Source organism: Coregonus lavaretus, assembly GCF_964263955.1.
Source record: "Coregonus lavaretus genome assembly, chromosome: 20".
Lineage (NCBI taxonomy): Eukaryota > Metazoa > Chordata > Actinopteri > Salmoniformes > Salmonidae > Coregonus > Coregonus lavaretus.
Genome location: NC_140007.1, coordinates 8,422,031 through 8,436,109, shown reverse-complemented (window position 1 = coordinate 8,436,109; position 14,079 = coordinate 8,422,031). Strand labels below are relative to the sequence as shown.

General features: G+C 42.6%; 1 protein-coding gene across 2 annotated transcripts; it reads right to left on the bottom strand.

Annotated features, from left to right (window-relative positions):
• Positions 1-2,243: 2,243 nt before the first annotated feature.
• Positions 2,244-5,252, bottom strand: LOC311147456 (transcription cofactor vestigial-like protein 4). Of its 2 annotated transcripts, none has more exons than XM_084184157.1 (6): positions 5,073-5,252; positions 4,640-4,786; positions 3,973-4,156; positions 3,380-3,605; positions 3,167-3,278; positions 2,244-3,014 (listed from the first exon to the last, which is right to left on the bottom strand). In XM_084184157.1, the coding sequence occupies exons 2-6, from the start codon at positions 4,719-4,721 to the stop codon at positions 2,809-2,811; spliced, it is 810 nt and encodes a 269-aa protein (XP_084040283.1). In that variant the 5' UTR covers positions 4,722-4,786; positions 5,073-5,252; the 3' UTR covers positions 2,244-2,808. The 2 variants fall into 2 exon arrangements, with proteins under 2 accessions (XP_084040283.1, XP_084040284.1); XM_084184158.1 differs by having other exon boundaries at positions 3,973-4,138; positions 5,073-5,160.
• Positions 5,253-14,079: the final 8,827 nt, after the last annotated feature.

Sequence of the window (14,079 nt, the reverse complement as noted above, 5' to 3'; positions counted from 1 at the left end):
CCTGCCCATTCCCTAACCCCACCGCCACCATGGGGCACTCTGTTCACAACATTGACATCAGCAAACCACTCGCCCACATGACGCCATACACGTGGTTTGCAGTTGTGAGGCCGGTTGGACGTACTGCCAAATTCTCTAAATGAACATTCAATTCTCTGGCAACAGCTCTGGTGGACATTCCTGCAGTCAACATACCAATTGCACGCTCCCTCAAAACTTGAGACATCTGTGGCATTGTGTTGTGTGACAAAACGTCACATTTTAGAGTGGCCTTTTATTGTCCCCAGCACAAGGTGCACCTGTGTAATGGTCATGCTGTTTAAACAGATTCTTGATATGGCACACCTGTCAGGTGGATGGATTATCTTGGCAAAAGAGAAATGCTCACTAACTGTGATGTAAACAAATGTATTTCAACTCATGAAACATGGGACCAACACTTTACATGTTTTATTTATAATTTTGTTCAGTGTACATTTAGATGGAGCAATTAGGGGTAAGTGCCTTGCTCAAGGGCACAGACGGATTTTTGACCTAGTCGGCTCAGGGATTCGAACCAGCAACCTTTCGGTTACTGGCCCAATGCGCTTAACCGCTAGGCTACTTGCCGCCCCTAGTATGCCTTGAGAGCCTTATTCATAGAATGACAACTCTGGAAAAACATCAACTTTTTAGATAGATAAAAATGCATCGTTAGAGGATAATGACTATCCAATGGCTGAATATCCAGTACATTGTTTAAAAAATGTATCTAGCATCTTTACGCACGGCGCAATGATAGTCTTTACAAATTAAAGAAAAAGACAAAACGGAAATATGATAGTTTATGGAGTAATTCTTAAACAGTGTGTAGAATATTGGATGCAAGTACCGTACATAATTCTCACAAAGAAAGAGCTGAGGTGACTAAAACAATGTCAACGTACTATAACAGTGTTAACTCATAGGTTTACTAAAATAAATGGAAATAATTTCAGAAAGGTCATACAATTGTATTCATCTGCATAACCTGCACCTTTAATACATTAGATGTTCTAGAGTGGTACTACCCTGGATTCTATTCTCAATGTTTTTTTAACTCCCATACAGTTTAGGCTACATGATGGAAACACCACAAACGGAAGAGAAACTATCCTCATTGCACAAATCTTACTCTTACCAGATCTTACTTTAAACATAAAATTGAGTTGGGTAGTAATGGTGGAATGTTCATGCCATCGTCTCAATACAAGCATGAGCAAGGCTTTTGTTCAAGGCCAGCCATGATACGTGTGTGAAGTCACCAACATTTTTGTTTTTAGGGTTAATAAACCATTACACTTTCCAAAATGAAGACTGTGGAGTAGAAATCCTCATTACTAGACAATTTAACAAAATAAAAGTTAGTCAATTTGATAGCATTCAAAGTTCAACTGAAAGTTGAACCTAAACAGATTAGAGTAAATAAAATCATGACTAACGGCATTACGGTGAAGATAGTCAACTCCTAGATAGGACTTCTACAGGATGTTCAATGTTTACTGTATTCAGTCATAGCATCCAGTAACACAGAACAATAATGCAATCTAGCCTATTATACTGCAGCCAGACAGCCTTGCCAGAGGCTGTGTTTTGTAGATGGATGCTTGTGTACACATTTTCTAATGAAAACCAGATACAAAAAATATATTTAGTATGACTGTACCAGCAGTGAGTATTTCTAAAACTGTTCCTGACAAAAATAAATTCTGAGGGTGAATAGTATAGAATAACAAGGCTTATAATAGACACCAGCTATTTGAAACATGCATCTCGGTAAGCAGAATAATATCCTTATTACTAACTGTATCTATGAAATGAACCACAGTGAGTATTAGGAGAAGAACAAAAGGATCAAAACTAAAAATGTAAAGTCCACAAATAAGAAAGTGAGTCCAGTTCAGAATAGTTGGAGAGAGAGACAGCGAGCGAGCGAGAGAAACATTGGGACCGGAGGGAGGCACGAGCCTTAATTGCATTACCACAGTTAGTATTGTAAAAAAATATATATTAATAATCATACAAATGTATTGTATGCTCCAAATGAAACAGGTATGCCGTTACCCCTACCTCAATCTAACACATAATAGTGCAAATCAGGGCCGGCCTTCCTTTCCAAGTGAAAACACACTCAAACACAAAGTTACAGGGTGAGTGAAGAGTTAAAGGAGATGGCAGGAGGATGGAGGCAGAAGAGGGGCAAACCAGACTATGGCTTTTTGTTTGAAGTGGCAGGTGAGTTCTTTGGCTAATAAGGAAGGCATGAGGGAGTTAAGACAGAACAGTACGCCTTCTCAAAGGCCTACATTAATTGATCGTTTTGGGAATCTGTCAGGGTAAGTGTTAAAAATGTTTAAAAATATATTCAATACAAGAACTCAAATAAAGACAAGTTGACATCAGGGCTGACTAATACTGGTCCTAGAGGGCTCCTCAAATGGATATTTCTGCCTTCAAAAGGAAGAATTTACACACTTGGACTCAATCCAAAACTGCCCTAACTGAACAAATGTATCAAATCCTCCTAGATCGGAGTCAGTCGTTTAATAGGAGTAGGAAGAAACCACCCCCCAAGGTCCGTAAAAAGCCAGTCTTGGTGTATAATACAGTATTCAAACTGATGATTCATCATCTTGTTTAGCATGGTTGTCACCGTTGTTCTGAGCTCAGGGATGTCAAGCTTGACAATGAATGGTATAGGGAGGTCAATCGGTGCCCTTATCGGATGCCACAGACAAAAGAAGTGATTGTGTTTCACCATTCAACAGTAAGGGAGGCCCGGCCCATCTTTCAGGAGTCGGCCTCTGGACTGTGGGGGCCTCCCCCCGGCCCCTTGGCCTTGATCTGGAGCCAGGTCTTTCCCAAGGCCTTGGCAAAATGGTCGTCCACCGAGCCTGTGATGGACACAGAGTTGGAGACGGGCTCAGGCTCCTTGTAGTTCTTCCCCAGGCTGCGGCGGAAGTGCTCCTCGATCACAGGGTCGACGCCAGTGTTAGCTGGGATTACAGAAGAGAGGTGAGTACAAGGTGAGTATTAAAGCTCCTGAATTGAGTGAAGCTATTTATGAGTATTGAGAAAAGTCTAAATTCCAAGGGTGGTTTGGTTACGATGTTACAGATAATATCCAATTGATGCACAGAAGATTTACCATTGGCCTTCCTCTGATCGATGGGTGGGCTGGGGCTGTGAGACTTGTGGCAGTGAGACAGGTAGCAATTGCGATTGCTTGCAGGAGCACAGGTGATCACAGAGGGACGATTCTATAAGATAAAAACAAAGAAGTTTACAACGTACAATAAGAGACCGTACGTAAGACGCAACTGATGAACGCATGACTGTATTTCGTAATTGTCCGAATTACCTGTGGTCTGTCCACAGGGCCGGGCATGGCAGGCCTCTCTGTGCCACCCAGTCCAGAGTTCAGGCTGTTTTTAGTCAGAGCCAGGGGCTGGTCCATCGCATAGGAGGGGATGGAGGCGTATAAGTGATTGTCATGCAGACCATTGGAGGAGGAAGTGATGTGCTCCATAGGGCTGTGGCCGAGGCTCCAAGGATTGCTGCGGTGGTCTCCACCGGCAGGCCGTCCCCTTGTTAAAGAGAGGACAAGTGGCAGATTACCCCCCAACAGCCTCACACAGGCCACCAACTGCGCCGGCTATTCATAGGCCACTTTAAAATCAATCTCGCTTTGACGTCAGGAGATTGGGCCGTGCAGACTGTAGCTTAATGAGGGTTCAGTGCTAGATTGTTCCAAAAGCAGCACAGTGTTTACTTATGACACACTTGTCTTTTAGGCACATTTAACCACATGCACACTCCTCCTGTGTGCAATCCTTCTCTGATATCGATACATATAGGCCCATTCACACCTGCAAATGTTTGGATACATTTGACATTAAAATATTGTCATGTAAAAAATAAAAACATCTAAAAAGTATGTAAGTTTACACTTACAGTTGAGCAGCAAACAGTCGGCTCATTTTGGTCATGTGGTCGTTGTCACAGTCAATGCGGTCATCTACTTGCTCCTCGCCATACTTCCTTTTGCTGGGGCAGATGGGTGGAGGACCGGTCCTCATGTTGGTCATTGCAGAGGGCAGCGAGGGCATCCTGGACTCACCTGTAAGAGAAGATTCAGCTGTAGAGAACAGTCTCCGTTTATACATTTCATGCAAACCAGAGTGATTATGTCTCAATAATTTAGAACTGCAGAGTATTCCGAAGGTTTTAAAACAAAATCAGTAACAATAGGTTTGAGCCATCCTCCCCCACGTGATCTAGTTACCTGCTGTGACCATTACCTACTAAGTGGACATAACGTTAGAGGTTTAGCTTGACTTTCTATCTGTCAATCCTTGCAGCCACAATGACTAAAATCAAAAAAGGTGTAATTGATCAATACATTAAATTGTGTTAACTAACGTTACCCATGGTTTGGTTTGTTATGGTGATAATGGATTGCTAAACGTAAATGATAAACAAATTATGGGGGCAGCCATAGCTGGCTAACTAGTTAGCTAGCTATCTGAACTACGAGGGCTAGCTAGTTAGCGAACAACTAGTACTAGCTTGCTACGCCAATAAAACATTTATTGAAAATGAGTAAGTTATTCTCCCTTACCTTCGTAGTGTAGACTCCCGATATTGTTGTTCATTTTGTCCAGGAACTGATAGTTCAACAGGTCCATTCTCGTGAAAAACATTTACGCGTACTAGCTACTTGCTAACATCAACGTTAGCAAAATAGCTGCTGGTTAACTAGTTAGTCCTAGAATAGAAGAAATATAAAATATTAGCTAGATAACGTTAAATAACATTATAGGTACCTAGCTAGTTAGCTAATAGCAACCTCTGACAACTAACGTCAGCTAATATGTGTCACTGAGTGTGTCCCTGTCAAATGGCCCACTTCGCCTGTAAACATTGGACACGTTAGCTGGCAAGGCTAACTTCCTACCTACCTGCCTTGGTAGCGCTACGCTGGTTAACTAGCTACCTAGCTACGTTGGTTAGCTACCTAGCTACGCTGGTTAGCTAATAAGATATAAACTTACAATTGGTTCGAGTAAGAGGTCCAGATCAGATGATCGATAGTCAAAACGAACTGGGAAACAACTTTCAGAAAATCAGCTCATCGTCGGTATTCAATATGTTTCGCAAACACAATTCAGACAAAAGGGACGTTGCGCCACATTTAAGCTTAGCTAAACAACGTAGCTAGCTACTAGCCAACTAACCCCGATGACTCATAGCTGCGCTCCTTCTTCTTCTTTTGTATTATTGCGCTCCGCAAACAAATGTTATACGTGCATGCCGCCACCTACGGTATTGGCTGTGTATCAGCCTACTATTCTGTAGTATGAATGCCAAAAAAAAAAAACGTATTGACGCACGTCATTCATATATCACTCTCTATTGGCCTCGGCCTACTCACAGGGATCCTCTTAGGATCCCTCACCCTGGACCCATCTTCCCCTACTACTCTCTTCACTGCCTCAGCGTAGGACACCTGGCATAGGACACCTGGCATAGGACACCTTCTGGCAACCTCAACCTGCATTTCTCTCTGCACCATGGGTACCCATAAAGTTTACACACATATCTTCTCTCCCATGACCCACTCAATTTACGGTGCTTTCAAAAAAACTGGGAACTCAGAAAAAGTTCAAAAGGTGCCAGAGTTTTCGACTTGGAATTCCGAGTTGGAGGACCGTTCAAAACTATTTTTCCCAGTCTGAGCTTTTTTTCTTCTTCAGATTTCCCAGTTGTTTTGAACCTACTAAGGTTGGAAGTCTGAGATTTCCCAGTTCCCAGTTGTTTTTAACTCGGAATTCAAAAATGTCAGACTTCCGACTACAGCGCTTGAACAGTTCCGACTTCAACTGTGAACTCGAGAAAAAAATTAGCTCCAACTGGGAAAAATATTTTTGAACGGTCATCCAACTCGGAATTTCAAGTCCGGAACTCGATCATCTTTCTAGAGCTCCGACTATCCGACCAGAAGATCACTGACATCATGATTTAACATTTCCCAGTTGTCGTGAAAGCACCACTACAGAGGGAGGACTTTGACATGCAAGAAAAAAAGGGCGGCTACTTTGAAGAATCTCAAATATAAAATATATTTTGATTTGTTTAACACTTTTTTGGTTACTACATGATTCCATATTGTGTTATTTCATAGTTTGATATCTTCACTATTATTCTATAATGTAGAAAATGGTAAAAATAAAGAAAAACCCTGGAATGAGTGGGTGCGTCCAAACTTTTAACTGGTACTTTATAAATATGAATATTTATAAATACAGTGCCTTCAGAAAGTATTCACACCCCTTGAATTTTCTCACATTTTGTTGTGTTACAGCCTGATTGAAAATGCATAAAATTTAGAATTTTTTTTTTTTACTTGCCTACACACACTACTACCCCATAATGTCAAAGTGGAATTAAGTTTTTCAAAAATGTTGCAAATTAATTAAAAATGAAAAGCTGAAATGTCTTGAGTCAATAAGTATTCAACCCCTTTGTTATGGCAAGCCTAAATAAGTTCAGGAGTAAGAATTTGCTTAAAAGTCACATAATTACGTGCATGGACTCAGTCTGTGTACAATAATAGTGTTTAACATGATTTTTGGATGACTACCTCATCTCTGTACCCCATGCATACAAATATCTGTAAGGTCCCTCAGTCAAGCAGTGAATTTCAAACACAGATTCAACCACAAAGACCAGGGAGGTTTTGCAATGCCTTGCAAAGAAGGGCACCTATTGATATATGGGTTACAATTTTAAAAAGCAGACATTGAATATCCCTTTGAGCATGGTGAAGTTATTAATTACACTTTGCATGTTTTATCAATACACCCAGTCACCACAAAGACACAGTTGTCCTTCCTACCTCAGTTGCCAGAGAGGAAGGAAACTGCTCAGGGATTTCACCATGAGGCCAATGGTGACTTTAAATCAGTTACAAAGTTGAATGGCTGCGATAGGCGAAAACTGAGGATGGATCAGCAACATTGTAGTTACACAATACTAACCTAATTGACAGAGTGAAAAGAAGGAAGCCTGTACAGAATACAAATATTCCAAAACGTGCATCCTGTTTGCAACAAGGCACTAAAGTAATACTGCAAAAAATGTGGCAAAGCAATACATTTTTTGTCCTGAATACAAAGTGTTAGGTTTGGGTCAAATCCAATACAACACATTACTGAGTACCACTCTCCATATTTTCAAGCATAGTGGTGGCTGCATCAAGTTATGGGTATACTTGTAATCGTTAAGGACTGGGGAGTTTTTCAGGATAAAAAAGAAACTAAATGTAGCTAAGCACAGGCAAAATCCTAGAGGATAATCTGGTTCAGTCAATTTTGATATTATTGAGTACTGTGTGTAGATTGTTGACAAAAAAATTACAATTCACTCAATTTTAATCCCACTTTGTAACACCCTAAAATCTGGAAAAAGTCAAGGGTTGTGAATACTTTCTGAAGGCACTTTATATACAGTACAGTGCATTCGGAAAGTATTCAGACCCTTTGACTTTTCATTTACATTTACATTTACGTCATTTAGCAGACGCTCTTATCCAGAGCGACTTACAAATTGGTGCATTCACCCTATAGCCAGTGGGTTAACCACTTTACAATAAAGGGGGTAGAAGGATTACTTTATCCTATCCCAGGTATTCCTTAAAGAGGTGGGGTTTCAAATGTCTCCGGAAGGTGGTGAGTGACTCCGCTGTCCTGGCGTCGTGAGGGAGCTTGTTCCACCATTGGGGTGCCAGAGCAGCGAACAGTTTTGACTGGGCTGAGCGGGAACTATGCTTCCGCAGAGGAAGGGGAGCCAGCAGGCCAGAGGTGGATGAACGCAATGCCCTCGTTTGGGTGTAGGGACTGATCAGAGCCTGAAGGTACGGAGGTGCCGTTCCCCTCACTGCTCCATAGGCAAGCACCATGGTCTTGTAACGGATGCGAGCTTCAACTGGAAGCCAGTGGAGTGTGCGGAGGAGGGGGGTGACGTGAGAGAACTTGGGAAGGTTGAACACCAGACGGGCTGCGGCATTCTGGATGAGTTGTAGGGGTTTAATGGCACAGGCAGGGAGCCCAGCCAACAGCGAGTTGCAGTAATCCAGACGGGAGATGACAAGTGCTTGGATTAGGACCTGTGCCGCATCCTGTGTAAGGCAGGGTCGTACTCTCCCCAAAAAAATTATTTATGTTACAGCCTTATTCTAAAATTGATTAAATAAAACAAATTTCTCATCAATCTACACACAATACCTCATAATGACAAAGTGAAAACAGGTTTTTAGAAATGTTTGCAAATACCTTATTTACATAAGTATTCAGACCCTTTGCTATGAGACTCGAAATTGAGCTCAGGTGCATCCTGTTTGATTGGAGTAAATTCAATTGATTGGACATAATTTGGAAAGGCACACACACCTGTCTATATAAGGTCCCACAGTTGACAATGCATGTCTGAGCAAAAACCAAGCCATGAGTGTCACGTTCGTTCATAGACGGGTCAGACCAAGGCGCAGCGTGATATGCATACATGTTTATTTTACGACAAAACAATAAACCAACGAAACGTGACGTCCAAAGGTAACACACAACAAACCTCACACGGAACAAGATCCCACAACACCTAATTGCCAATAGGCTGCCTAAGTATGCTCCCCAATCAGAGACAACGAGCGACAGCTGCCTCTGATTGGGAAACACACCCGGCCAAACATAGAACTACAAAACCTAGATCACAAACATAGAAAATACAACATAGAAAATCACACCCTGACTCAACAAATAAGAGTCCCCAGAGTCAGGGCGTGACAATGAGGTTGAAGGAATTATCCGTAGAGCTCCAAGACAGGATTGTGTCGAGTCACAGATCTGGGGAAGTTACCAAAACATTTCTGCAGCATTGAAGGTCCCCAAGAAGACAGTGGCCACCATCGTTCTTAAATGGAAGAAGTTTGGAACCACCAAGACTCTTCCTAGAGCTGGCCGCCCGGCCAAACTGCGCAATCGGGGGAGAAGGTGCTTGGTCAGGGAGGTGACCAAGAACCCGATGGTCACTCTGACAGAGCTCCAGAGTTCCTCTGTGGAGATTGGAGTACCTTCCAGAAGAACAACCATCTCTGCAGCACTCCACCAATCAGGCCTTTATGGTAGAGTGGCCGGAAGGAAGCAACTCCTCAGTGAAAGGCACATGACAGCCCGCTTGGAGTTTGCGAAAAGGCACCTAAAGAAGTCTGACCATGAGAAACAAGATTCTCTGGTCTGATCAAACTAAGATTTAAGGAAATCATCTCCCAAAAATTACTATTTCTAAAACAAGCCATAGAAAGTTGTTTGCAATTTCAATTTAATCCTCCAGAAACGACAGAACAAATAATGCAACAAATATTGTGGTTAAATTCAAATATACTAATCGATAAAAAAAATGTTATTTTTTGAAAAAATGTTTAAAAAAGGTATAATCTTCGTAAATTATATCATAGGTAGGACTGGTGGAGTTATGTCGCACATGCAGCTAACAAAAACATATGGAAACGTCTGCTATACCCAAAATTACAACAAAATACAGTGGGGAAAAAAAGTATTTAGTCAGCCACCAATTGTGCAAGTTCTCCCACTTAAAAAGATGAGAGAGGCCTGTAATTTTCATCATAGGTACACGTCAACTATGACAGACAAATTGAGGAAAAAAAATCCAGAAAATCACATTGTAGGATTTTTTATGAATTTATTTGCAAATTATGGTGGAAAATAAGTATTTGGTCACCTACAAACAAGCAAGATTTCTGGCTCTCACAGACCTGTAACTTCTTCTTTAAGAGGTCCTCTGTCCTCCACTCGTTACCTGTATTAATGGCACCTGTTTGAACTTGTTATCTGTATAAAAGACACCTGTCCACAACCTCAAACAGTCACACTCCAAACTCCACTATGGCCAAGACCAAAGAGCTGTCAAAGGACACCAGAAACAAAATTGTAGACCTGCACCAGGCTGGGAAGACTGAATCTGCAATAGGTAAGCAGCTTGGTTTGAAGAAATCAACTGTGGGAGCAATTATTAGGAAATGGAAGACATACAAGACCACTGATAATCTCCCTCGATCTGCGGCTCCACGCAAGATCTCACCCGTGGGGTCAAAATGATCACAAGAACGGTGAGCAAAAATCCCAGAACCACACAGGGGGACCTAGTGAAAGAGCTGGGACCAAAGTAACAAAGCCTACCATCAGTAACACACTACGCCGCCAGGGACTCAAATCCTGCAGTGCGAGACGTGTCCCCCTGCTTAAGCCAGTACATGTCCAGGCCCATCTGAAGTTTGCTAGAGTGCATTTGGATGATCCAGAAGAGGATTGGGAGAAAGTCATATGGTCAGATGAAACCAAAATAGAACTTTTTGGTAAAAACTCAACTCGTCGTGTTTGGAGGACAAATAATGCTGAGTTGCATCCATACCTAGTGTGAAGCATGGGGGTGGAAACATCATGCTTTGGGGCTGTTTTTCTGCAAAGGGACCAGGACGACTGATCCGTGTAAAGGAAAGAATGAATGGGGCCATGTATCGTGAGATTTTGAGTGAAAACCTCCTTCCATCAGCAAGGGCATTGAAGATGAAACGTGGCTGGGTCTTTCAGCATGACAATGATCCCAAACACACCGCCCGGGCAACGAAGGAGTGGCTTCGTAAGAAGTCCTGGAGTGGCCTAGCCAGTCTCCAGATCTCAACCCCATAGAAAATCTTTGGAGGGAGTTGAAAGTCCGTGTTGCCCAGCGACAGCCCCAAAACATCACTGCTCTAGAGGAGATCTGCATGGAGGAATGGGCCAAAATACCAGCAACAGTGTGTGAAAACCTTGTGAAGACTTACAAAAAACGTTTGACCTGTGTCATTGCCAACAAAGGGTATATAACAAAGTATTGAGAAACTGTTGTTATTGACCAAATACTTATTTTCCACCATAATTTGCAAACAAATTCATAAAAAATCCTACAATGTGATTTTCTGGAAAAAAAATTCTCCTTTTGTCTGTCATAGTTGACGTGTACCTATGATGAAAATTACAGGCCTCTCTCATCTTTTTAAGTGGGAGAACTTGCACAATTGGTGGCTGACTAAATACTTTTTTTCCCCACTGTAATTGCAGCATTACCGCAAAAATGGAAGAGGAAAGTGGAAGGGAGAAAAAGTAAGGAACTTGTCTGTCGGCCCTGCATTAAAGAACATCATTGGTTAAAGAAAATTGTGATGAATAAAAAAGTATACCAGTTTCATTTAAGGACCAAAGGATTGACAGCCGTCCCATATAGATTGTGAAATAGTTGGGAAGAGATTTTTGACGTACCGATTCCATGGCATAGTGTTTATGAACTGATACGCAAAACGACGCCGGATTCAAAACTTTAGAGTTTTTCTATTTAAATTATTATACAAAATTCTTGCTACCAATAGAAGGTTATTTATATGGGGGATACAATCTTCCCAGCTCAGCAGATTTTGCTGCGAAGAGACAGAATCATTAGATCATTTGTTTTGGTACTGTCCATTTGTATTTTGTTTTTGGTCACAGGTCCAGGAATGGCTGAAGGATTGCAATATTTACCTGGAACTAACCCTGCAGATAGCACTACTGGGTGTTCTGAAAAGTCATAGTCAATCGATCAATAATATAATAATACTTTTAGCAAAAATGTTTATTTTCAATTTACAATCTGTAGAAACAATGAGAATAGAAGGGTTCAGAACCTTTGTGAAACATCACAGTACAGTTGAAAAATATATGGCAAATAGAAATCCAATATGGATGGTGTTAAGAGATAGATGGGAGGTGTTGAATGGAGCTGAAGGATGGGACTAATAACAACTAACAACAACTAATAACAACAAGATAACTAATGTAAAGCATACTGTGTCCATAATAAGTATATAGGTTATAGGTTGAGAGCTTTTGTGAAAGAGCACAGTTAGAAAGATATGGCATATAGAAGCAAACCGGATGGACATCATGAAAATGATCGGAGAGGTTGAGGGTAGAGGAATTTCAGAAGTAAAAACAAACAAAATAGAATTATTGTAAAATTGACTGTGTCCAATTTAACTCTTTGGCCATGAACGCCAAGCATCACGTCTGGAGGAAACCTAGCACCATCCGTACGGTGAAGCATGGTGGTGGCAGCATCATGCTGTGGGGACGTTTTTCAGTGGCAGGGACTGGGAGACTGGTCAGGATTGAGGGATAGATGAACGGAGCAAAGTCCAGAGAGATCCTTGATGAAAACTAGCTCCAGAGCACTCGGGACCTCAGAAAGGGGCGGTTCACCTTCCAACAGGACAACGACCCTAAGCACAGAGTCAAGACAACGCAGGAGTGGCTTCAGGATAAGTCTCTGAATGTCCTTGAGTGGCCAAGCAAGAGCCCGGACTTGAACGCGATCGAACATCCCTGGAGAGACCTGAAAATGTAACCCCCGCAAGGCTGCCGGCCCAGACGGCATCCCTAGCCACGTCCTCAGAGCATGCGCAGACCAGCTGGCTGGTGTGTTTATGGACATATTCAACCTCTCCCTATCCCAGTCTGCTGTCCCCACATGCTTCAAGATGGCCACCATTGTTCCTGTACCCAAGAAAGCAAAGGTAACTGAACTAAATGACTATCTCCCCGTAGCACTCACCTCTGTCATCATGAAGTGCTTTGAGAGACTAGTCAAGGATCATATCACCTCTACCTTACCTGTCACCCTAGACCCACTTCAATTTGCTTACCGCCCCAATAGATCCACAGACGATGAAATCGCCATCACACTGCACACTGCCCTATCCCATCTGGACAAGAGGAATACCTATGTAAGAATGCTGTTCATTGACTATAGCTCAGCATTCAACACCATAGTACCCTCCAAGCTCATCATTAAGCTCAAGGCCCTGGGTCTGAACCCCGCCCTGTGCAACTGGGTCCTGGACTTCCTGACGGGCCGCCCCCAGGTGGTGAAGGTAGGAAACAACATCTCCACTTCGCTGATCCTCAACACTGGGGCCCCACAAGGGTGCGTGCTCAGCCCCCTCCTGTACTCCCTGTTCACCCATGACTGCATGGCCAAGCACGCCTCCAACTCAATCATTAAGTTTGCAGACAACACAACAGTTTAAGGCTTGATTACCAACAATGACGAGACAGCCTACAGGGAGGAGGTGAGGGCTCTGGGAGTGTGTTGCCAGGAAAATAACCTCTCACTCAACATCAATAAAACAAAGGAGATGATCGTGGACTTCAGGAAACAGCAGAGGGTGCACCCCCCTATCCACATCGACGGGACCGCAGTGGAGAAGGTGGAAAGTTTCAAGTTCCTTGGCGTACACATCACTGACAAACTGAAATGGTCCACCTACGCAGACAGTGTGGTGAAGAAGGCGCAACAGATCCTCTTCAACCTCAGGAGGCTGAAGAAATTTGGCTTGGCACCTAAAACCCTCACAAACTTTTACAGATGCACAATTGAGAGCATTCTGTCGGGCTGTATCACCGCCTGGTACGGCAACTGCACCGCCGCAACCGCAGGGCTCTCCAGAGGGTGGTGCGGTCTGCCGAACTCATTACCGCGGGCAAACTACCCACCCTCGAGGACACCTACAGCATCCAATGTCACAGGAAGGCCAAAAAGATCATCAAGGACATCAACCACCCGAGCCACTGCCTGTTCACCCTGCTATCATCCAGAAGGCGAGGTCAGTACAGGTGCATCAAAGCTGGGACCGAGAGAATGAAAAACAGCTTCTATCTCTAGGCCATCAGACTGTTAAATAGCCAGCACTAGCACATTAGAGGTTGCTGCTGCCTATTGAAATCACTGACCACTTTAAGAAATGAAACACTAGTCACTTTAATAATGTTTACATACCTTTCACTACTCATCTCCTATGTATATACTGTATTCTATAATATTGTACTGTAGCTTAGACCATGCTGCTCTGTCATTTGCTTGTCCATATGTATATATTCTTAAATTCCATTCTTTACTTAGATTTGTGTGTATTGG

Excerpts from the sequence above, each read along its gene's own strand:
- LOC311147456 (XM_084184157.1), bottom strand. The coding sequence starts at position 4,721 with ATGTTTTTCACGAGAATGGACCTGTTGAACTATCAGTTCCTGGACAAA. Across the intron at positions 4,157-4,639 it reads CGGGAGTCTACACTACGAAG|CTGAATCTTCTCTTACAGGT; the intron begins GTAAGGGAGAAT and ends TGTTCTCTACAG. Across the intron at positions 3,015-3,166 it reads CGATCAGAGGAAGGCCAATG|CTAACACTGGCGTCGACCCT; the intron begins GTAAATCTTCTG and ends CTGTAATCCCAG.